Source organism: Limanda limanda, chromosome 15 (assembly GCF_963576545.1).
Source record: "Limanda limanda chromosome 15, fLimLim1.1, whole genome shotgun sequence".
Lineage (NCBI taxonomy): Eukaryota > Metazoa > Chordata > Actinopteri > Pleuronectiformes > Pleuronectidae > Limanda > Limanda limanda.
The window spans coordinates 205,379-230,356 of NC_083650.1; the positions used below are offsets into that span (position 1 = coordinate 205,379).

General features: G+C 43.2%; 1 protein-coding gene across 1 annotated transcript in view; it reads left to right on the plus strand.

Annotated features, from left to right (window-relative positions):
• slc2a15a (solute carrier family 2 member 15a) overlaps nucleotides 1-24,978 on the plus strand; it is a 78,241-nt gene that overhangs the window by 19,625 nt on the left and 33,638 nt on the right. The window contains exons 4-7 of the mRNA XM_061087728.1: nucleotides 927-1,051; nucleotides 1,555-1,700; nucleotides 2,213-2,345; nucleotides 2,786-2,973. Coding sequence (XP_060943711.1) covers nucleotides 927-1,051; nucleotides 1,555-1,700; nucleotides 2,213-2,345; nucleotides 2,786-2,973 — 592 coding nt within the window. The remainder of the gene's footprint in view (nucleotides 1-926; nucleotides 1,052-1,554; nucleotides 1,701-2,212; nucleotides 2,346-2,785; nucleotides 2,974-24,978) is intronic.

Below are 24,978 nucleotides of genomic sequence, written 5' to 3' on the forward strand. Positions count from 1 at the left end.
TATATTTGGGCAACGATTCATTTTACAACTTAAATAAACTTAGAAAAGCTATGAATCTTTATACTAAACAACTTTAAGTTGTGCCACCAACTGCTCTTGCACTCCCGGATCCACCACGGCTCCCGGATCAGTCATTAGTGCTCAACCAGACAAGTCCTCTAAGTGCATTCCCTTTCTATTTCTCTTAGCCTTCTTTTTCTCTTTCCTTACTCCCTCTGGCAAACATTACCATATTGTCTACCTTTTTCTCCATTCCCTACCCTTCATGTCTTCTACACAGGAAACCCATGTGCTCATCATCCATGCACACTAACGTGCTCTCCCCTGCACACTCATACACTACAATAACATTACTTATGGCAAACATTTTAACCCCCCTTCCTTTATTACTTTTGCTGTTTTCTTTGCTCTGTTTTTATCATTGATAATGTATTAAAGTCCTGTTCCCCCTCTTCTTTTTTGCTGTGACATGTGTTTTTATGTGTCAATATGAATAATTAATAAAAAAACATTTAAAAAGCGATTTGTAATGGTAAGTTTGGTTTTAATTAGTTATTTGATTATATGAAAACACAGTGACATGTCATGATTGACAGCTAAAACTGACTCGCAATTGGTCAGGTGCTTGTTATGGGGCAACCTTGCTAGTGTGACTCCATCCCCGACTGCTTCTGTGCAGACTCTGCCTCCAATTGTGCAAGATGGCAGTGCTCATATCCAGTATATTTTGATTTTATCTATTTCCATCTTTATATGCAGTCTGTATTTGAGAGAGTTTCCTGATTGCTTAACATTGCACTAATCGTCAAAGTCGACATTTTGATTTATCTCCACTATTCCTTACTTCAATAGGCATTAAAATGTATGAATGTATGAATAATCATGTATATAATGTCTTCCTACTGTGTGTGCGTGTTTGATTTCAGAAAAGGTACACTGGTAAACACAACAGTGCTGGTGTTTATTGCTGGCTTACTCATGGGCTTCAGCAGAATTTGTGGTTCACCAGAGATGGTCATCTTTGGCCGCTTCATCACTGGAATTCACTCAGGTACACAAATATGCAGACACACAAACGTCCATGTACACCATATGGTAAAATATATGCAGTCATGAGTTTAGATTTTGCAGTTTCAACCTGACAATGGCCATCCCATAGAAAATATTTTACAGGATTGATTTGGGACTGCTTCATTTAAAAACTTATTAAAAATATATCTTTTCCCTTAATTTTCTAGGGTGCACTAAAAACGGTTTATTCTTTATGTTCTTCCTTGGTTTTAATAGTAGCAGAACTGTAATCATTTTTCATCTCACTTGGATTTGAATCAACAATCATATACCGTTATAATCTCCAGGGATTAATCTGCCTTGTTTGGCCCTCAACAAACTGTTGTCCTTGTTGTATATGTTTCACTGTTGACTCTGTTAGTCCAGCCAGCTATACTTTTGACAGTATAGTAGAATCCTACAATTAATTCTGCAAAGAAGACTGTATACTGTCAAGAATACTGTCATTTGTTATAGAGGGGTTTGTCTCTGCTTTTACTGCAGGCATCTCTCTAAGTGTCGTACCAATGTATCTGGGTGAGATAGCACCTAAGAACCTGCGAGGCTTCCTGGGTCTTGTGCCGAGTATCTTTATCGGCATGGGAGTCTTTGCTGCCCAAATCCTTGGCCTACACGAGCTTCTAGGAAAGGTAGTCAAAAAGTTGTTTTTTAGAGTTCTTCAGTTCCACAATTACTTCATAAACCTCAGAGTCAAAATGTAATTTTTCAACATTTCACGATATTTTAATTTACTATTCAAAGGCTAGACAAGGTATAATGACTGAGGAAGTAAGATATTACGCATGGTTAAAGCTCAGAGCCCAAAGAAGTCCAGCTGAGGGTGCTGGGTGGTAAAAACCTGTCGGATCACCTATTAGACTTGTAAATTGATTGAACTTGAAATGGATTGTAAAAGAGAAGAATATTGATTATGTTGATAAGAATGATGAATTTATTTGTATCTCTGCTTTTATTGTGGATATAGCACTGTGATGGTATGCAACATGTGATTAACTTGTGGATCGTTGTAACATTCAATTGCACACAGAGAACATGATGATCATAAAATGCATGCCCAAAAACCTTGGTCAACACCCCCCCCCCCTAACAGATTTATATCTTTAGCATTTGTGAAAGTCTGACTGTGTTGCAACTTTCACAGGAGGAGCACTGGCCCCTTTTTCTCTCTGTTGTGGTGGTACCCACCTTCATCCAGTTGATGCTTTTGCCATGGTTCCCAGAGAGCCCCAGATACCTGCTAATTGAGAAACACAATGTACATGCCGCCATATCAGGTCAGTGTTGTGGCACACTCATTTAAACATTAGAGCAATAACTGGCCCAATAAAACACATTTCTGTTATCAGTTGTAATACATTTTGTTTCACGTTTTTTATGCTGTGACAGCTTTTTGTTGTGTGTACCTTCAAATTAATAAAAGAGCTTGTCATCATAGAAATTACCAAAGTAATCAAAACCACCAGTGATGTGGCATAGGTGAGGCATGTACAGAGAGAATAATTAGACCAAGAATTAACCCTTGTTGCGCACCCATTAAAAGGTGCTGATGACTGTCTGACTGTCCGACATCACCATCCTCAGGCGCTCAGCCAGATCTGCTCTGACTTTCCTATTGTTCAGTTACTGATGTGTCCTGAGCTGGTAAAGCTCCAATGACTCATGATAGATGTTCTATTGTGGTTTAACCTTTTGCTCTCTATCCCTTGTCTCTCAGCTCTGAACTGGTACAGAGCCAAGTGTAACATCCAGGCTGAGATTGAAGAGATGCAGGAGGAGCAGCACTCCCTCTCATCAGTGGAGACACTGTCAGTATGGAAACTGTTGCTAGATGACACAGTCCGTTGGCAAGTGCTCAGTGTGGTGGTCATCAACATCGGCATGCAGTTGTCTGGCATTGATGCTGTAAGGACTTAAAATTTTCCCTATCATTGTAAGACCTGAGGAGTCCTACCTCAGGAATATTATTAAATATATTGTGCGTGATGCAGCACAGGTTCGTTTAAATCACGGGGCAAGAGACGTGTTTAAATCAATATGAAAACTACTTTAATAAACAAAAAGCATATAATCAAAACACAATAAACACACAAAATAAACCAATAATCAATCACACAAAATAAACCAATAATCAAAACACAATAACCACACAAAATAAACCAAACACTTGAGTTAAAAGATATAAAGTATTTGGACAGGGCTGTATGGAAGCCCATTTCCACCACAAAAAATAAAATTTGTATCTCATAATTATGAGATAGCATCTCATTATTATGAGATAGCATCTCATAATTATGACTTAGTATCTCATAATTATGACTTAGCATCTCATTATTATGACTTAGTATCTCATAATTATGACTTAGCTTCTCATTATTATGACTTAGTATCTCATTATTATGAGATAGTATCTCATAATTATGACTTAGCATCTCATTATTATGAGATAGTATCTCATTATTATGACTTAGTATCCCATAATTATGAGATAGTATCTCATTATTATGACTTAGTATCACATTATTATTACTTAGCATCTCATAATTATGACTAAGTATCTCATAATTATGACTTAGCATCTCATAATTATGAGATAGTATCTCATAATTATGACTTAGCATCTCATTATTATGAGATAGTATCTCATTATTATGACTTAGTATCTCATAATTATGAGATACCGACTGCAGGGTCTGTCGTGGGAGACTGTGTGTGTGTGTGTGTGTGTGTGTCGGGGGGGGGGGGGTATGCATGCTTGTCTCTGTTCCTCTTCACTAAAACTGATAATCACATGTATTTTTTAGTTATTATCCGATGATGACCGATCATGACTTCGGATCGCTCCGTCACTTTAACGCTGCCAGTCCTGACTGTGCGCGTCACGTTACGTCTCGTGTTGTGTGGAGCGGGGGACTACGTGCACACGGTGTTTAAACATGTGTTTCATGAGCTCAAACAAACACAAAGTAAACATCAGTCCTGTTGGTGTCCTAATAACTTGTGATCAGTGCTGGTGTTTATTGTTAAAGTGTACAGTGAGCGCGGGACAGAGGGAAGTGAGGCGGAAGCAGACTCTGACACACACAGGACTACCGGACTTTTAATGAGCGTTCTGATGCTGGAGCAGCGCTGGTTATAATTTTTCAGCGGCAGCACATCGCTAAGACAATAAACGGAGCAGAAAACATGGATCGATCCTGTTATGTCTCTGTATCGATGCACAGTCGCCCACTTCCGCGAGGGCGGCTGTCACCGCAGCCGCTCAGCCTCGGCTTTTCTGTTCTGTGGCGCCCCGCCCACAATCCGTATCTCATAATAATGACTTAGTATCTCATTATTATGAGATAGCATCTCATAATTATGACTTAGCATCTCATAATTATGACTTAGCATCTCATAATAATGAGATAGTATCTCATAATTATGACTTAGTGTCTGACTGAGGGCGGGGTGCAGCAGAGCAGGTGAGCAGTGATAGAGAGGCTGGGAACTCATTGAAGTATAGATAAAGTTCGAGTTAATGATAACTACGCCCGTCACTGTAACCGAAATACAATATTTGCAGGTAAAGGCATACGAGACTAGGCTTATGGGCGTTCAACAACATGGATAAAAGGTATGTTTTCCGCTACTTTGACTGTAGTCTCACTGTAGTTTTCACACCACCACAGTGTGCTGGTTAAGCTAACGGTTAAGCTAACAGCAAATTGTTGTAGCTTAAGCTGTCTGTATGAAGCCTTCCTGTTCAGCTTTGTTTGTAACATTATAACATGATAAATTCATGTAAATTTACAAGATGTCTCAGATGTCAAAACAATAAATTACCTAAGCTAAATTTGGGTTATACAACCTGTATGTTCCGGTGCCTTTGCAATTCATATCAATATTATCCATGGTGCATTGCAGAACACAGTAGTGGTGTCAGAGATTTGATTAAAAAAAAGTACAAATGCAAAGTTACAATGTCACTACCCTACCAAAAATCACATAGCTCATATATAGCCAAAGACTGTTGTTGTGTATATATGATGTATGTATGATGATATCCTCCATAACTTTCCTTGTTATGCATGCTTACAGGATGGATGATCTAAGTGACTTCTTGAGAGAGAGAAATGTTCCTGAGGAAACAATAGAGACCCTTGAGCATGAGAAGGTACTTAACTTCAAAAACAGAATATTTGAGTCAAACAACTGTTCTTTACATGACAATTTCTATTGCTTCTAAATTATTGTCTCTGAAAATGACCATGAGCTTTTTTAGCATTTTCGTTTCATTAAACTGTAGATAACTAAATATTATCAAAAGTGATTGGGTTATCTAATCATTATTTCTCATTTTTAAACAATCCTTTTTTCCATGTTTAGATTGATACCAGCACCATACAGCTGATGACAGATGAACAATTAAAGACATATTTGCCATCATATGGTGATCGCCTAGCAGTGTTAGGATTTTGTAGGAGGAAAGAGAACAGCCACAACAACCCTCGCAAATCAAAGCTTTTTGAGCGACTGAAACAAAAACTGGCCAAAAGAAAACCTTCTGATGAAGGAGGCAGTAGCAGAAACCAAGGGGAGCCCTCACAACCATTTCAGAAAAGAAATGCTCTCAAGACAATAAGAAAAATAGAAATAGGATGGATGCATTCTGATGATGGAAAACAGCCTTTCAAGCAAGTGAGAGCCAAACGAGGAGGTGGAACAAGAAAGGTCAACATTCCAAAGGATGCTCAGAAAAGGGAGTTGATGCAGGAAGGAATTGACCTGTTCTTTCCAGGCGGGAGAAGTAGTCTGGGGCCCTTAACAGATTTTGAGTTAGATCTCAAAGATTATCAAGAGGTGACAGTTGACAATGTAATTACAGTTGGACAATTGTACACTGACACAAAACTCCCTCTTCTTAGGTTTTATTTGACCACACAGAAAAAAACGATCAACAGTCCACACAGCACAAGCTCGGCTCCATCTTTGGAGACACAAGAGAGCTCTCAGAATCAGTCCTCCACTTCTTCTCTCAGTGTTTCTACAACACCGCCATCTGCTTCATTTGAAACACTCAACACTGAAGTGATATTTCTTGGAAACACTACAAGTGATGACAATATTGACTTTGTATTATATTCCACACAGGATGGGCGTGAGGATGTTTTTGAGAGCAGCGACGTTGTTTTCGTAGGAGACTTTTCTGAAAATGAGCAACAGAATTTGGATGACACACTGCCTGTCTCACTACAAACCACGCCATCCAGTGAAAGAGTGAAGAGAGTATTGGTTGTTCATAGAGGGCAGGTACTGCCAGAGCTCATGGCACATTTCTGTGATGATGGACTTCAAGATGTTGACATCAAAATCCAACTTGTACTGCCAGATGGAACACATGAGATGGGGTATGATGATGGAGGAGTTGTGAGAGATTGTCTCTCAGAATTCTGGAATGAATTCTATGAACAATGCGCAACAGGAAATGCTCTTAAAGTGCCTTTTCTAAGGCATGATTTTGGACAGCAGCAGTGGGAGAGTATAGGTCGAATAATTGCTTTTGGGTGGGCAAGGGAGAAATATCTTCCTGTGAAGATCGCACCTGTCATATTAGAGCAGGCCGCCTTTGGATATGCGAAGAGCAATGTAGTGGAGAATTTCCTCAAATACATGCCTGAGTCTGAGCGTACAGTGTTTGAATCATGGAGATCAGATTTTAACAGTGTTGACTAAGAATAATTATTTGACATCCTGGACAACCACAGCTGCAGAAGGGTCCCAACAGCCAGCAATGTCAATGAAATCCTCCAAGAACTTGCCCACAAAAGGCTTGTCCAAGAGCCTGCCTACGTCATTGAACAATGGGCAAAAATACTCAGCCCGGCGGTGCTGAGCCTTCAAGACCTTACAACTGCATACGAAGCCCTGCAACCAACTGTGAGAAAGGTTGTTAAGTCTCTCACCTTCCCAGAGACAATGAATGTCCACCAGAAGGACATTCAAAAGTACCTTACCACATATTTGAGGAATGCTGATATGCAGCATCTGTGTTTGTTCCTAAGGTTCTGCACGGGCTCAGATCTATTCCTGGGGAAAGAAATTATTATTGATTTTACTCAGATTCAAGGTTTTCAGAGAAGACCTGTGGCCCATACTTGTGGCTGTGTCCTGGAGCTGTCGGTTCATTACGACAGCAACCCTGACTTCAGCTCCGAAATGAACATGGTGTTGGAGTCTAATGTGTGGGTCATGGACATAATCTAATCTAGTCCAGGGAGTTTGTGTGTGTTTATGGTATTCACACACAATTTCAATGTAAAATCTTGTTATTTCAGTGACCATGCATCCTCATGTAAAACCTAGAATAAGACTGAAACAGTTCAAAAGATAGCTCTGAAGACCAACTGTCCTGTTTGATACCTAGATCATTTGTTAAGGATAAAAGCATAAATCATAATAGCATCATGCCATTGGAGATCAAGGAGGGCAAATATGTAAGTTTAAAAAAAATTTTTTGGCACTTTTAAATGTCAAGGTCTATGCTTTAAGCTTTTTGTTTTTGAGCTAAATATTGTTTTGTAAAGTTAATACTACAAAAGTAACATTCTGGCTGGCATTAGTTAATGTCACTTAAGTTTAAGGGTTAATGTCTTAATCCCATTGTGAAGAACATGCATCTATGGCAGAATGACCATTGTCAGATTTTTTGGAACCAATACATGCCTAAAGTAAGGGATGTAAACATTTAATATCAAAAGTAAAATAGTGTTCTTTTGCTCTAGGGGAATGTCAATAATGAGTTATGAAAAGAGCACTATGATACAAATCACTTGCTTATCTGTTTAACTCTCAGGGTTAGTTACTCAAAACAACCACTTTGTCTTAGAATTTCTTGGCTATATCGTCAAACATATCCAGTTACACACCTACAGCATGGTCATCATCATTTTTCTTATAAGTGTACACGGTACATTTGTTCTTACAAAGTTTAGATACCCAATAATAATTTTTGTTTACACATAAAGGCATAAAGGGAAGATAGGAATATGTGTACGAATATTTACACAAAATTAGTTGGGAGCTGTGAATTCACTGGCACTGTGTAGTCATGTTATTTTATTGTCAAAGTTTTGACAAATGTTGTACTGTACTGTTACCATATGGTGCATACTTTTAAAGATGCATCTATATGTAGCTATTTATATGTTAAGCCGATGATGCTCTTCTTTGCGCTTTTTGCATTTTCAATTAAGAAGAAGGAGGCAGCCCTGGGTCTCATGTCTTTTGTTCTGATCTGGTCAAATAAAAAGTAAAAAAATCATCAGCTGCTGGTGTGTGTGTGTGTGTGTTTGTCTGCCTGGCTCTGTTTCTCTGTCAGTTGGAATCAGTCACCCCGCGCAAGATAACGATATTGCGCAGCTATTCACCGAGTATAAAAGTATTAAAATGCCTCACATTGTTGTCTCCTATTTAAGACCAGAGTGCTACTGACATTAACATATAGAATTAAACAGCTGATGACTCACATGGGTGGCGAATAACCAGCCCAAAAATGTACTGTAGGTCTATGTATTAATTAATAATTAATAATTCGATAACAGGGTGTCTATATCAGCTTGCCAAGCGTGCTTCCAATCATGAACAGCGCTGTCTACACAATCAGTAACATGGACAGATCAGGTAATACAACTTTGGAAAAGCACAAACATTCAGCACCATGGACAGCGGCCTGCGAACGCAGACACCTGAAGTGCGTTCAGAATGGAATCGCTGGTGTGAGTTTATTCCTTTTGTTTCATTTAGCAGGAGCGCTGAAACCTCATCTAGTCACATTTAGAAATCTAGTCACTTTAAAAAAATGAATTACATTTAGTTAATTACAAGAAACATCATCACCATTGTTGATTTTTCCTAAAAATATGTTCTTTACATGCTAGCATTGCAAGAATTTCAAAATCAGGTTTGAAAAAGAAGTTGAAAAGTTTTCTCATGTGTTATCGCGTCTCGCTTATCTTCCGACCAACGATTGAGTTTTCCTTCAACCCTTCCGGGGGGCGCAAAGATTCACCTATAGCCTCATCTTCACAAATAGCACAGTCTTTTTTACAAAATGGCTACATCAGCAACATAATAATTATAAAAGAAATGACTACAATGGAACTCTAACAGATGTAACATTTTGGCATGAACATGCTCAAAATGAAAAATATGAATGTTTTCATAATCTGCACATGCTCTTTGCATAGTGTATTACGCCTGGGCCAAACTGCCTATACCTCTCTACCTGTGTGTTGGCTACCTCGCTGAACTGCAGCAGATCGCATGCGTGTGTGGTGTACACACATACAGCGCTGTTGCTGACAGCCCTGTCTTTGAACAAGGAGATTGGATTTGATGATGGCCATCAATAAAAGCATTGTTAACAAATGAAGGGATTCCATCCACAGAAATGCTAGATGGCTTTTAATTTGAAATGGATACAAATGGATGAGTTACAAAATGATTTATATATTTTTTTCATTTCATTTTTATGACATATTCTACAGATTGATATTGAAACTGTAGCAAAAATTGACAGTGATCTATTTTTCATGTGCCTGTATTTCAGATGGCATGTCCAACAAATAAAACATATTTGTTTACAACGGTAGGCCTAGCTGACGCTGTTTATCATAAACACACTTCATTCCCCCAGTCCATCAGCAATCATTGGACGAAGTCTTAGATAAAGGTCTGTAATTTCATACACATCATCAGACATTGCCAGGTTGTGTTCAGCCATAAGTTCCATACATAAGTGAAACAGATCCTCATCACAAGGGTAGTCCTTAAAACAACAGTCCTCTCTGCATAGTTCTACTTTCATTTGATTAGCTGGCTGCAAGAAATTTTGAGCCCCGTAAAGGTTTGGAACTGCAAACATTATGGAGGGGAGACCATTAGGAGCCCGAGGATTGTTTGTTGTTCTTATGCGATGGTCATTCCAGGCAGTTACAACTTCATCAAGCTCCTCCTAAATATTGGACAGAAAAAGAGTGAATTTGTTAAGATATAATTCGTGTTATATGCCCTTGGCTCTCTATAGTTATGGGAGACAAGGGATGGCTGTATCAAAGGGATTGATTTTAACAACACCACTTTCATCAAGAAGGAATGAACTAAGAGTCTTGTCATCAATTTAATTTATGACCACTTCTGTCCTGACCTGGAATGTAAAATGGTATATCTGTGTGAAAAGGTATGCAGCTTTTACAACCAAAACATAGATTTTCAGGAAAGACAGTAATTTCTTAGATGTGACATGAAGTTTATATTTTGATTAGAACTGATAATGTTGAAGTTAAAATTGTTTAAGTTTAGAGAATAATCTCTTGGGTAAAATGTGAAAGTTTTCATCTATGCTTATTTCAAACCCCCATGCTGCTACAGCTAACTACAGTACATGGCTGACAGGGCTGGGGATGGACGTAACACTCTTTTAATCTTACTTTGGAAGTCAATCAATCAATTAATCAAATTTTATTTGAATAGCTCACATTCACCAATCACAATTTGTCTCATAGGGCTTTAACAAGCTGTGACATCCTCCGACCTTGACCCTCAACAAGAGTAAGGAAAAACTACTAAAAAACCCTTTTAACAAGGTAAAAATCTCTGAATCCTCAGAGAGAGTCATGTGTGAGGGATCCCTCTCCCAGGAGGGACAGAGTTGCAATAGATGTCACATGCAATGGAGAAAATCAGAAAGATAAGGGTATTTGCAGCATTGATTAGAATAAACACTTTTCAGCATAATGGAAGGTAAATTAATTGAAGTCAGAAATATTGTCAAAATACTTATTCCTAGTCAAAAAATAAGGGTACTTTGTGTCAAAATTTGAAAGCTCTAATAGAAGAGTGCAGCTAGTTATAGATGCTTGGACAAACAGTCTTACAATCGTCCCCGGTCTCCCTTACATCTGTAATCAATAGGTTTTTGGGATACTGTACCTGTATGGTATTTTGGAAGCAAAACTGGATCAGAGATTTGTCAAGGAAGCTGTCAACAAAATAGCCATCTGCTTTCAGCTGGTCGAAATGGTCCATCCAAAACTGGGCACATTCACTTCTCAAGGTGCACCACCAACGTTCAATCCTCTGATTACCAGTACTTGGACCTAAAGTTACACACTCAGTACCATTCTCATCCTCATTGGTGTGCAGAAACTTTTGCATTATTGCAAGGTGGGTATTCTCTGTACCGTGATCTAACCGGATTTTATGCGGACATCCATTGTTTTCGGTCACAGCATCTATGAAGTAACCTGCGATAATACGAGGGTCATTGTTTGTTTTGAATGCTTCTAGCCATATCATTTTTCTTGAGAAGCCATCTATGCAACCACTGATACATATGCCATAAGGCTTTAATTTGTCATAGCCGTCTATATGCCATACGTAGTTTGGCCCACGGCTAACATACACACGCCGTCTCAAGCGATTTCGGGCACGCATATCTACCCCATTACTGTCCATCAGTCGCATCAATTGACGCACAGTTTCTCTGTCTGTAATTATCCCGGCCATCCAACATTTCTGGTGCATCCATCTGTAGCCATGCTGTTTGCCAGAGGTTTGTAGCTGTTGGTGAATGAAGGATGCTACCTCAGCTTCATCAGTCTTATTCCGTCTTCGCCAAAGTTGTTTCTTTTGTAGCTTTCTCTCTAGGGTACGGAGGCTTAGTTTGATATCATGGGATTCCTCCAAAACCACTAAAATTTCACGATTTGTGAATCCACGTCTAAAGTAGTCTTCAATGATGGTATCCATTTGGATCTGCCAATCTTTGTCTCTTCCTCTTGCTTCTGTTGCCTTTGTGTATATGAGTAGACATCACATGGGCCTATGCAACATATCTCATTATAATGAGATACTAAGTCATAATTATGAGATGCTATCTCATTATTATGAGATGCTAAGTCATAATTATGAGATGCTAAGTCATAATTATGAGATGCTAAGTCATAATAATGAGATGCTAAGTCATAATTATGAGATACTATCTCATAATAATGAGATGGTAAGTCATAATTATGAGATACTAAGTCATAATAATGAGGTGCTAAGTCATAATTATGAGATGCTATCTCATAATAATGAGATGCTAAGTCATAATTATGAGATGCTATCTCATAATAATGAGATACTAAGTCATAATTATGAGATGCTAAGTCATAATTATGAGATACTAAGTCATAATTATGAGATGCTAAGTCATAATAATGAGATGCTAAGTCATAATAATGAGATACTAAGTCATTATAATGAGATACTAAGTCATAATAATGAGATGCTATCTCATAATTATGAGATACTAAGTCATAATAATGAGATACTATCTCATAATAATGAGATGCTAAGTCATAATTATGAGATGCTATCTCATAATAATGAGATGCTATCTCATAATTATGAGATACCAATTATTATTTTTTTCATCACAGTGGCGGAAATGGGCTTCCATAGGGCTGTGACTCACCGCGGCGACGAGGACCAAACAAAAGGGGAAAGGGATTAAGAAAACAAACCACCCGTGACACAGCAAACCAAACAAAACGGGTCGTGAAGAAACTCCCTCCACCAGGAATTGGGTCGCCGCCTCCGGGCCACAGCACCTGCCCACGACAAGAAAATAATTAAAACAAGTCAAGGTTTAAAACAGCATAAACAAACAAAACAACACAACAAAATAACACATACAAAACTATCTAAAACACAGTATACTTAGGTTAAGAGATGACTTTAAGATGCGGGCGTACCCCTGGACGTGTGGTTCTCCACACCCCTTGACGGTGTAGTGTGGAGTGTATTGTTTGTTAGTTTGGGTCCTTGTTGATCAATATGTAACACAATATTAAAACCAGACTTCCTGAAGAAGAGTCCCAAATTCCAGGTAAAACCAGAACAGCAGGTTTCGTCGGAGATGAGAGACGTGGCACCGTGTCAATGAGAGGGAAGAGCCTAGCCCTAACAAACAAACTGGTCATTAACACTAAACAATTCATAACTTTAAGGAACCATACACACCACTGTTGCCAGGCCAAGGGTGCGTCTCCGTGACCCGGAGGGGAATATCCTCAGCGTTTCCAGAGTTAAAGTAGTTCAGCTGTAAGATTTAAATATGTGTCAGCTCCAACCCGATAACCCAGAGGACGGCAGACAACGACACTTACCCCGCCGGCGCGCTACTGTGCTCGTCTCCCGGTGGGGCTATTCCGTGCCGTTAGTCGGCTGTCCAGGAATACCCGCAGTGGATGAGCTGAGCACGCTGAACCACACCACCCCGCTCGCCAACCGAAGTTCAGGAACAAAACACGGGCCAGGGAGAGAGAGAGAGCGCGCTGCAACCTTAAATAGGGGCGCCAGCGCCCCACCTGGCGGGGAGGGCACACACAGGTACAGCGCCCCCAGTGGCAGGGCGGGCGCCCGCACCTGGCCACATTTTTCCCCCCCTTTTGCATCGGCGACCTGACGATGACCAGAAAAATTGAGTTAACACCACGGCCTAAAAATGGCTAACTGGGCATTGGACATCGGGCCTAGAGGTGCATTGTTTGCCTGAGGTTGTTGCTCAACAGGGCAAGGAAGATGGTGGACATTTGAATGGTGACCTGCCGTGGACCGAGCAGATTGGCGCAGGGCCAGCTGACCGTGATCCAGCTGCTCGACTGGGGACCCTAAGGGAGCAGGTGGAGAAGAAGGCAAACAAGCACGCAGTGGGGACATAATGGGCCTGTTCTCCACTGGGATCAGGACAGGAGGGCTGTCTAGACGCCTGGTACATGGAACCACCGCAGGCTGTGGACAAAGGGTTTCAGAAACCAAAACCCATAAGTCTTCACCATGTGCGGACTCATCCTCCCGTACCGCCAAGGACGGCGGAGGGGACATGTCAGATGGAGAATTTGCAACCTCATGCGGGACCACGGCCTTCACCATGTCCCGATGTACGTGTTTTACCTTTTGCGGGTCATTCACAGGAGTAACCGTGTACACTGCTCCATCACCGCAGGGAGCCTTCACAACCTGGTGGACCACAGAATTCCAAAGGTCTTGGATTTTATGTCGCCCTCTAACACTGTGGTCTCTCAGGTACACTAATTGGCCTACTGTGAAAGGAAGGTCTCGGACCCGCTGATCATGCCGCTCTTTTCTTTTGCTAGCAGCAGCCAACAACCGTTCACGAGCACCATCGAACGCTACTCTGAGTCGAGCTTGGTGTTCAACCACCCAGTCCTGCACCCCGCCAGATACTGGGTCTTGAACTCGACCCAGAAGGAAGTCCACAGGAAGCCGAGGTTCCTGCCCAAACATTAGAAAGAACGGCGACTCACCAGTGCCCTGATGAGGTGTGGTGTGGTAACAAAACAGCACCTGGGGCAGACAGGAGGCCCAGTCCCGTTTCCGTGATACAGGCAGGGTACGAAGGAGGTTATGAAGAGTTCTATTAAACCGCTCGCATTGCCCGTTGCCCGCAGGGTGGTATGGGGTAGTACGGGATTTGGTGACACCGTACAACGAGCAGAGCTGGTGAATCAAAGAACTCTCGAAGTTCCTTCCTTGGTCCGAGTGGAGGCGGCCCGGAACACCGAACTTATAAAACCACTCCTGGACCAAGACCATAGCCACAGTGGAGGCTCGTTGATCCCGTGTAGGGATAGCGACAGTAAATTTACTAAACACATCTGTCATTACTAAGACATTTTCTAAATTGTTCTGGGAAGGTTCCAATAGTGTGAAGTCGATGGCCACGATCTCATTGGGTCGGGAAGCAAGCAGGTGGCCCATAAAGCTATGAGACACGTGCCCTGAGTCCTTAGCGACTTGGCAGCGCTCACACTGTTGAACCCAATTCTTAATGTCAGAAGACATTCCTGGCCAATAACAGCGTTGTCTGACCAATTCTGTAGTTCGCTCGATGCCCTGGTGGCCGTGCTCTTGGTGAAGCTGGTTCAAGGTCTCCTGCTTAAGAACTGCAGGCAAGATTAACTGGAGAGACTCTCCCCCGTCTGAGCGGAAGACTCGGCGGAGAAGAACCCCGTCTTTCTCCACCAAGCGGTCCCATTGGCGCAGAATCGCCATGACTGGCTTGGGCAAATGTTGCCGTTCAGCCGAGGTGGGCGGAGCTTTACGTCGCCAAAACACCAACACGTTTTTTAGAAATGGATCATCCTCCTGCAAGGAGCGGAGATCAGGTGCAGAGTGAGATGGGAGGGCTGAGACTAGGGACTGAGTTGCGGACAACCCTGGGTCTAGGTGCGGCCCTTGCTGCAAGGCTATGGGGACTGAAGCTCCAGGCAAGACGTGATCAACTAAATGGTCGCCAGAGACATACTGTCGTGAAAGCGCATCAGCGTTCCTGTTGCTGCGACCTGAATGATACTTAATGGTAAAGTCAAAGTCGGCCAACTGAGCAGCCCATCGTTGCTCGGTGGCCCCCAACTTTGCTGACTGGAGATAGCTCAACGGGTTGTTGTCGGTATAGACAATGCACTTATGCCCCAACAAATACTCCCGGAACTTCTCCGTCATAGCCCACTTGAGTGCAAGGAATTCCAACTTCATGGAACTATAGTTGGACATGTTGCGCTCGGGGGGTCGAAGGCCTCTGCTAGCATAGGCAAGGGGTTTCACGCCATGGTCAGTCTCCTGTGAGAGTACAGCCCCAAGACCACTATAGCTGGCATCATTTTCTAAAATGAAAGTCTGTGTAAAGTCGGCATATACCAGCACTGGGGACGAGACCAACTTTGACTTTAAAGCCTCAAAGCTCGCCTCACACTGAGGTGTCCACGCAGCACCTAAAGTTAGGCCTGGCCCCTTCTTGGATTTGGTACCTGCTAGCTCGGCCACAAGTTTATGCAGAGGGCCGGCCAGCTTTGCAAAATCCTCTACGAAGCGACGGTAATAGCTGGCGAACCCCAAAAATGAGCGCAGTTCGGATATGTGACGGGGGCGCTGCCACTTAGACACAGCCTCGATTTTCTTGGGATCGGTGGACACTCCCTGGCTTGTGATGACATGTCCCAAGTAACCGACCTCCCGTCTAAAGAATGCACACTTTTCGAGTTTTGCTTTTAGACCTTCCTTCTGGAGCCGATCAAGCACTAATTCCAGCCTCTGCAGATGTTGTTCAACAGAGGATGAGAATACAATAATATCATCAAGGTACAGTAACAAGGACTGACCTTGCTCTTTACCAAACATTCTCTGCATCAGACGCTGGAAAGTGCTTGGGGCATTACACAAACCAAAAGGCATGCGATTGAACTCGAAAAGGCCAAATGGTGTACAAAATGCAGTTTTGGGTCGGTCTTGTTCTGTCATAGGGACCTGATTGTAACCGCTAGCCAGATCAATGGTGGAAAACCAGCAAGCCCCAGATAGTGCATCCAAGCTCTCCTCGATGCGAGGCAGAGGGAATGCATCCTTTCTGGTCTTACTGTTAAGGAGGCAATAGTCCACGCATAAGCGCAGGTTCCCATCCTTTTTCCTGACTAATACTATAGGTGATGCATATGGACTACAGCTCTCCCTAATGACCTGGGACTCCAATCATTGCTCGGTGGCCCCCAACTTTGCTGACTGGAGATAGCTCAACGGGCTGTTGTCGGTATAGACAATGCACTTATGCCCCAACAAATACTCCCGGAACTTCTCCGTCATAGCCCACTTGAGTGCAAGGAATTCCAACTTCATGGAACTATAGTTGGACATGTTGCGCTCGGGGGGTCGAAGGCCTCTGCTAGCATAGGCAAGGGGTTTCACGCCATGGTCAGTCTCCTGTGAGAGTACAGCCCCAAGACCACTATAGCTGGCATCAATTTCTAAAATGAAAGTCTGTGTAAAGTTGGCATATACCAGCACTGGGGACGAGACCAACTTTGACTTTAAAGCCTCAAAGCTCGCCTCACACTGAGGTGTCCACGCAGCACCTAAAGTTAGGCCTGGCCCCTTCTTGGATTTGGTACCTGCTAGCTCGGCCACAAGTTTATGCAGAGGGCCGGCCAGCTTTGCAAAACCCTCTACGAAGCGACGGTAATAGCTGGCAAACCCCAAAAATGAGCGCAGTTCGGATATGTGACGGGGGCGCTGCCACTTAGACACAGCCTCGATTTTCTTGGGATCGCTGGACACTCCCTGGCTTGTGATGACATGTCCCAAGTAACCGACCTCCCGTCTAAAGAATGCACACTTTTCGAGTTTTGCTTTTAGACCTTCCTTCTGGAGCCGATCAAGCACTAATTCCAGCCTCTGCAGATGTTGTTCAACAGAGGATGAGAATACAATAATATCATCAAGTTACAGTAACAAGGACTGACCTTGCTCTTTACCAAACATACTCTGCATCAGACGCTGGAAAGTGCTTGGGGCATTACACAAACCAAAAGGCATGCGATTTAACTCGAAAAGGCCAAATGGTGTACAAAATGCAGTTTTTGGTCGGTCTTGTTCTGTCATAGGGACCTGATTGTAACCGCTAGCCAGATCAATAGTGGAAAACCAGCAAGCCCCAGATAGTGCATCCAAGCTCTCCTCGATGCAAGGCTGAGGGAATGCATCCTTTCTGGTCTTACTGTTAAGGAGGCGATAGTCCACGCATAAGCGCAGGTTCCCATCCTTTTTCCTGACTAATACTATAGGTGATGCATATGGACTACAGCTCTCCCTAATGACCCGGGACTCCAACAGTTGATTAATGTGAGCTTTCACTTCTTCATACTCTGAGGGAGGGATACGCCGGTACCTCTGACGGACAGGAACCTTATCGAGCAGAGGTATGTCATGGGAGAGGAGGTTGGTGCAGCCCAAGTCACCTTCCTTGGTGGAAAAGACAGATTGATATTTGCGTATTAGGGAGTTTACATTGGCTTGCTCATACTCAGACAATTCAGACAGATCTATTGACTCGAACCTATCTGACACTGAGGGGGCAACTGTATTGGAAGAGACAGTTGCTAAAGTTGACCTCTCCACAGTTACCCCTGGAGGCAGACTGACCACCTGAGCAGTGTTTAAGACGCCCAAACTAGTCCGTGGGTAAAGGAGAATTTCAGTTGTCCCAACGTTGACCACTGGGACATACACTGTACCCCGGACAACCTGTATAAGGCAGGGTGAAACTAGCAACCCGGCTGGTAGACTGGACTCAGGTTGCTCAAACAGAGCACTTTGTCTAGTGAACTGTTCTGGACAGGTACCAGCAACTAGTTTCATCACCCCTCCAGGTATACGCACCACTTGTTTGCCTCGGACTCTCACAATGCCAGTGTGGCCCCCTGGGGTCTGGGCGGCAGACTGATGGCACTGCTGCAAGGCCGCAATAACGAGACCAGGCGCCTGTGACACTGAAAGTGAATCAAAAAGAGAAGGCCCGAATGCGCCGAAAAGCTCTCAATAGCATTTGCGTATCACGTTCATTCCCAAGAAGCCAGGGACAGAAGACACAAAACCAGGGGGGTTTTTGACAACAAGAATCCCACAACGGTGCATCACCTTGCCACATAGTTCCACATCAAGCTCCAAGTAGCCTATATATGGAATTGCTACACCGTTCGCTGCTCGGAGCTGTAACCAGTGACAAGACTGAAGGCGCTCGAAAGAAGCTTTCAGTAACGGTGGACACCATGGAACCAGTGTCCACCAAGCATAAAGCAGTGACTCCTCCAATCAATACCTTAATGTTTGGACATGCAGCAATTAAGTCAGCAGTTACACTTTCCTGTGAGTCTATGGGCTCCCCAACTGTGCTGTGACTCCGCAGCTCAGTGGGTTTCAGTTTTCCGATCGTCGGGAGAAATGGGACGATGCGGTGTTGCGTGTGTTCGACCCAGCTGCTGAATTAGCAAGGCGTCGAAACGGAGCCCGTTCACCCTCACAATCCCGAGCAAAATGTCCTGGCTGCTGGCACCTTTTACAGATTAAAGGACCATTACTAAAAGTCTGACCTTGGGAGCGAGGGGCCTGTAGAGAAGCTACTGTCTGGGTGAGCTGGTTAAGCTGCTCCTGTTGGCTCTTCATAAGGTCCATCAACTCACTCAACCCTGGCCCCGGTGGAGTAACAGGAGGGGCGGGTTGAAAGCGACCCTGCACTCCATATTGAAGACCATAAGCTGATGGCAAGGAGGAGCTACGCCCCCTATCCCCCCCTGGAAGGCCTTCCCTCTCCCACCTAATTGCCTCCCCACGAAGCTCCAACAAGGTGACAGTAGGTTGGCGTCTGACCAGTTGTTTGAGTTCCCGGGGAAGGGAGCTTTCAAAAACATGTTCCACAAACTGATCCCTGAGGAGGACATCAGAATTAGGCATCCCATCAGGTGCACGCTGTTTAACCCGCGCCATTGAGGCCATGAGAACTAAGGAAAACTCCTGCAACGTCTCTCCTTCGAGTTGGCGTCGAGAAAAGAAAGCCTGTTGTAATGTCACATACGACTGAGCGCAGCCATATAGCTCCTTTAATATAGCAAGAACCTGTACTGGGTCTTGCCGCTCCGCACTAGAGCGAAACTTAATCTCCTCCTTTGCCTCTCCCTCTAAATGATCAAACATAAAATGGGCCTCGTCAGCAGCACGAAGATGGCGAGCACGCACACATGCCTTTATCTCCTCTATCCACTCCGTTATTCCCAGGCCTGCCCTGCCATTGAACATGGGACACTTACGGTCTCTGGTAACCACAACCAGTCGCTCTGTGACAGCGGCGGCTATGTTTGCACTCGGTGCCTGACTAACATCAGCAGGGGGAAAGAAAACAGCCCCACCAGGGTCCAACGGCGATGCAACACGCGCCTGGCGAAGTAGTTCGTTGTCTGCCTTAAGCTGTGACACAAGTTCCCTAAGCTGTTGCATCTCTTCCTCCATGATGAGGTAGAGCGAAACCGAGGCCTGACAGAATGGTGTGTGGAATGAAACGGACTGAAACACTGCTGTTCTGGCTTTAACACTGAATACACAACACTCCAACTTATAAGAAGACGCCCATCAATAAATAGTTACACAATACAATTACAGTTACAGAAAATAAACTAAAACACGTCCTTGCCCCTTTAGCTGTGATACCCTGCCAACAACGCCAGAATGTAGCGATGTGGAAACTATGGGTAATATTTGTTGCCTACAACGCCATCTGAGGAGTCCTACCTCAGGAATATTATTAAATATATTGTGCGTGATGCAGCACAGGTTCGTTTAAATCACGGGGCAAGAGACGTGTTTAAATCAATATGAAAACTACTTTAATAAACAAAAAGCATATAATCAAAACACAATAAACACACAAAATAAACCAATAATCAAACACACAAAATAAACCAATAATCAAAACACAATAACCACACAAAATAAACCAAACACTTGAGTTAAAAGATATAAAGTATTTGGACAGGGCTGTGACTCACCGCGGCGACGAGGACCAAACAAAAGGGGAAAGGGATTAAGAAAACAAACCACCCGTGACACAGCAAACCAAACAAAACGGGTCGTGAAGAAACTCCCTCCACCAGGAATTGGGTCGCCGCCTCCGGGCCACAGCACCTGCCCACGACAAGAAAATAATTAAAACAAGTCAAGGTTTAAAACAGCATAAACAAACAAAACAACACAACAAAATAACACATACAAAACTATCTAAAACACAGTATACTTAGGTTAAGAGATGACTTTAAGATGCGGGCGTCCCCCTGGACGTGTGGTTCTCCACACCCCTTGACGGTGTAGTATGGAGTGTATTGTTTGTTATTTTGGGTCCTTGTTGGTCAATATGTAACACAATATTAAAACCAGACTTCCTGAAGAAGAGTCCCAAATTCCAGGTAAAACCAGAACAGCAGGTTTCGTCGGAGATGAGAGACGTGGCACCGTGTCAATGAGAGGGAAGAGCCTAGCCCTAACAAACAAATCACGTCAGTACTGGTCATTAACACTAAACAATTCATAACTTTAAGGAACCATACACACCACTGCTGCCAGGCCAAGGGTGCGTCTCTGTGACCCGGAGGGGAATATCCTCAGCGTTTCCAGAGTTAAAGTAGTTCAGCTGTAAGATTTAAATATGTGTCAGCTCCAACCCGATAACCCAGAGAACGGCAGACAACGACACTTACCCCGCCGGAGCGCTACTGTGCTCGTCTCCCGGTGGGGCTATTCCGTGCCGTTAGTCGGCTGTCCAGGAATACCCGCAGTGGATGAGCTGAGCACGCTGAACCACACCACCCCGCTCGCCAACCGAAGTTCAGGAACAAAACACGGGCCAGAGAGAGCGAGAGCGCGCTGCAACCTTAAATAGGGGCGCCAGCGCCCCACCTGGCGGGGAGGGCACACACAGTTTCAGCGCCCCCAGTGGCAGGGCGGGCGCCCGCACCTGGCCACATATGCATTTAATCAACACCATAGGTACAGTGTAGCAGCATACTCTACTCTATGGCCCATGCCGTAACATAACCTGAATCTAAAAAAAAACAATTGTTTGACTTTTGAAAATGTTCATCAATAATAATCATCTATCTTTAACAAGTGATAAGAAGAGTGAAGACTTGTAACCAGAAAGTAATCACATGATTTATTCTGTATGTACACTCAGAAAGAGCGAGAAAGTGAAAAGTATGTGAATTATTTAAAAAGTGTTAATGAAGCACGTAGAGATGAGCCGGATACTCGGCTGAAACGAGTATCCGGTACGGATAAAGCACTTTTGCAGAGTACGATTATTATACGAGTAATCGGAGTCATTATCTGTGCTCGGACTGAATGAAAATCCTCACACAGCGTCACAGCGCTCCTCCCGTCACACACGGCTCTGCTCACTCACTCACAGAACAGCTCTCTGTCTCTCAGTCACTCAGGTTCACTGCGCATCGGGACTGTTCCATAGGCTCAGTCAAGGAAGCAGAAATGATTCGTTCATTTCCCAGACTGGGTCTTCGGGTACGAGTCTTTGGAACATTTTTCACGAGACCTGCATTGGCTCAGTAGAGGAGCGCTGGAGATGCGAGGGACGTTCACTGTCTCCCGGAGAAGTGAACGCTCTGTGTTTTTAGTATGGAAAGACGTGAATTGTATTTGTTCACGGGTCATGGTGACTGGTTTTGTTGTTTTCACTTTACATTTACACTTACTTTACAGTAAAGTAAACCTCTATTAAATACAGTACAACATGACAGTTTGTATGGTTTGAAATTGTCATTTATTATCACACTGGCATTTAATTATCACGGCAAACATTTACACTGCACTAAACTTTAAGTGTTAATGTAAGGTGAAAATAGCAAGGCCAGTCTGTGTGACTTGTGAACGAATGTGGATCGCATCTTTCTGTGCTGGGGACACAGAGTGTTCGTTTCTCCGGGAGACAGTGAACGTCCCTCGCATCTCACTCACACACACACACACACACACCTGGTGTGGAAATAAATTTAAAAAAAATAAAAAAATCATAAAAAAATGTCAAAGTTAAAAAAGAAAGTTATGTTGAACCAGCCCACTTCCGGGTTAAATCACACCCACTTCCTGGTTAGGCCCCGCCCACTCCGAGTACGGATACGGATAATTCATATGGTTAACAGATACAGATACAGATAATGCTGTACTCGCTCATCCCTAGAAGCATGTTCTGCTGGCATATAGCTTTACAGCTTAGTTTCTGTCTCGTCCTGAGTCTGTCTCCTGAGGCAGCTCAGCTGCTGCCTTTAAAACCTGAGGACCAATCAGTAAACAGCTCTCACCTGCGCTGATTGATCCTCTGGTACAGATGAAGGTGCTCTCCCAGCAACCTCACCTCCACAGTGATATGGTGAAAATAATGCTGAAACTTTAGATGATATACACTGTAACAGTGAGATGCAGGATGTATGAATGGTATGAACAGTTAACATGGATATTTGTCTCTTGACTTAGAGCAGGGATTCCCAATAAAGGCAGTGTGGGTCGATCGCACGACTGGACAAGAGGCACGTGGACGCTCAGGCGCACTTGCCCCCTCTTTTTTTTGCCGTCACTGCCGTCACGTGCCAGAAAAAAACTCATGGGAGAGGAAATGACTAACTACAAACATCCAACTTAACAGAAACTTTGTAAACTTACCAAGCACTGTTTGGAACTATTTATGCTTGGTGTAGCTGTAAATGTCAGAAGGGTTTGAGCAGCCATTCACACAAGCCGACTCCCCCTGGTTAGGGGACCGTTTTTGTATAGTTTCGCACATCAGATATTTTATAACTACACTGATGCAGATATGTGGGAAAAAATGATGTAGATACAAGTAGTACATATAGTTTATTTGATATAAAACTATAAAACCTCCAAATGATTTCATGTGACAATTCCATGTTAGCTCATGTCGTGAGACCAGTATGTGTGTGTGAAAAGTATATCAGTGTCTTTACATTATGAAATTGCACTGTAGGTGCAACATGACAAGGATAGTCCTTTGTGATAAGGGTGTTGATTGTGATCGGTTATGATTCTCACACCCTCTATACGCACGATTGCAATGATTATGTATTCTTTTTTGTTTTATACAAGTACTGTCAAAAGATAATGTTAAAAGTTCATTTGGCAGGCCAGTGGTGAACTAGGCAGGGAGCATTTTACTGTGGACTGCACCATAAAACTGATTTGACTGTGGCCCTGTCCAGGGGTCTCATTTATAACCGTTGCGTACGCACAAAACGTGGCCTGAAACGTGCGTACGCCACCTCTCACGCCAACGTTGGAATTTATAAAAACAAACTTGACGGGAGAATTTGCGTATTTCCACGCAAACTCTGACCCATACGTACAAACGTTTTCAAGATGGGAAAGTGGCGTGAGGTGGTGAACTGCAGCAGATTATTGATCCAATTCATAATTTACATTAAAACCAACAGTTTTTCTCGCGCGACATATATGCTCCACACAAGCCTTTTAATTAAAAAAATATAAAACATCTTAAAGCAAATTAGGTTCAGATTCGATTTAACAGCCGAGTTACGGAGCCGAGTCATTAATAGTAGGGATGAGCGAGTACAGCATTATCTGTATCTGTATCTGTTAACCATATGAATTATCCGTATCCGTACTCGGAGTGGGCGGGGCCTAACCCGGAAGTGGGTGTGATTTAACCCGGAAGTGGGCTGGTTCAACATAACTTTCTTTATTAACTTTGACATTTTTTTATGATTTTTTTATTTATTTATTTTTTTAATTTATTTCCACACCAGGTGTGTGTGTGTGTGTGTGAGTGAGATGCGAGGGACGTTCACTGTCTCCCTGAGAAATGAACACTCCGTGTCCCCAGCACAGAAAGACGCGAACTATATTCGCCCACAAGTCACACAGACTGGCCCTGTTATTTTCACTCCACATTAACACTTAAAGTTTAGTGTAGTGTAATTGTTTGCCGTGATAATTAAATGCCAGTGTGATAATAGATGACAATTTCAAACCATACAAACTGTCATGTTGTACTGTATTTAATAGAGGTTTACTTTACTGTAAAGTAAGTGTAAATGTAAAGTGAAAACAACAAAACCAGTCACCATGACCTGTGAACAAACATAATCCACGTCCCTCCACACCAAAAACACAGAGCGCTCATCTCTCCGGGAGACAGCGAACGTCCCTCGCATCTCTACTGAGCCATTGCAGGTCTCGTGAAAATTTTTCCAAAGACTCGTTCCCGAAGACCCAGTCGGGAAATGAACGAATCATTTCTGCTTCCTTGACTGAGCCTATGGAACAGTCCCGATGCGCAGTGAACCTGAGTGACTGAGAGACAGAGAGCTGTTCTGTGAGTGAGTGAGCAGAGCCGTGTGTGACGGGAGGAGCGCTGTGACGCTGTGTGAGGATTTTCATTCAGTCCGAGCACAGATAATGACTCCGATTACTCGTATTATACTCGTAATCGGCAAAAGT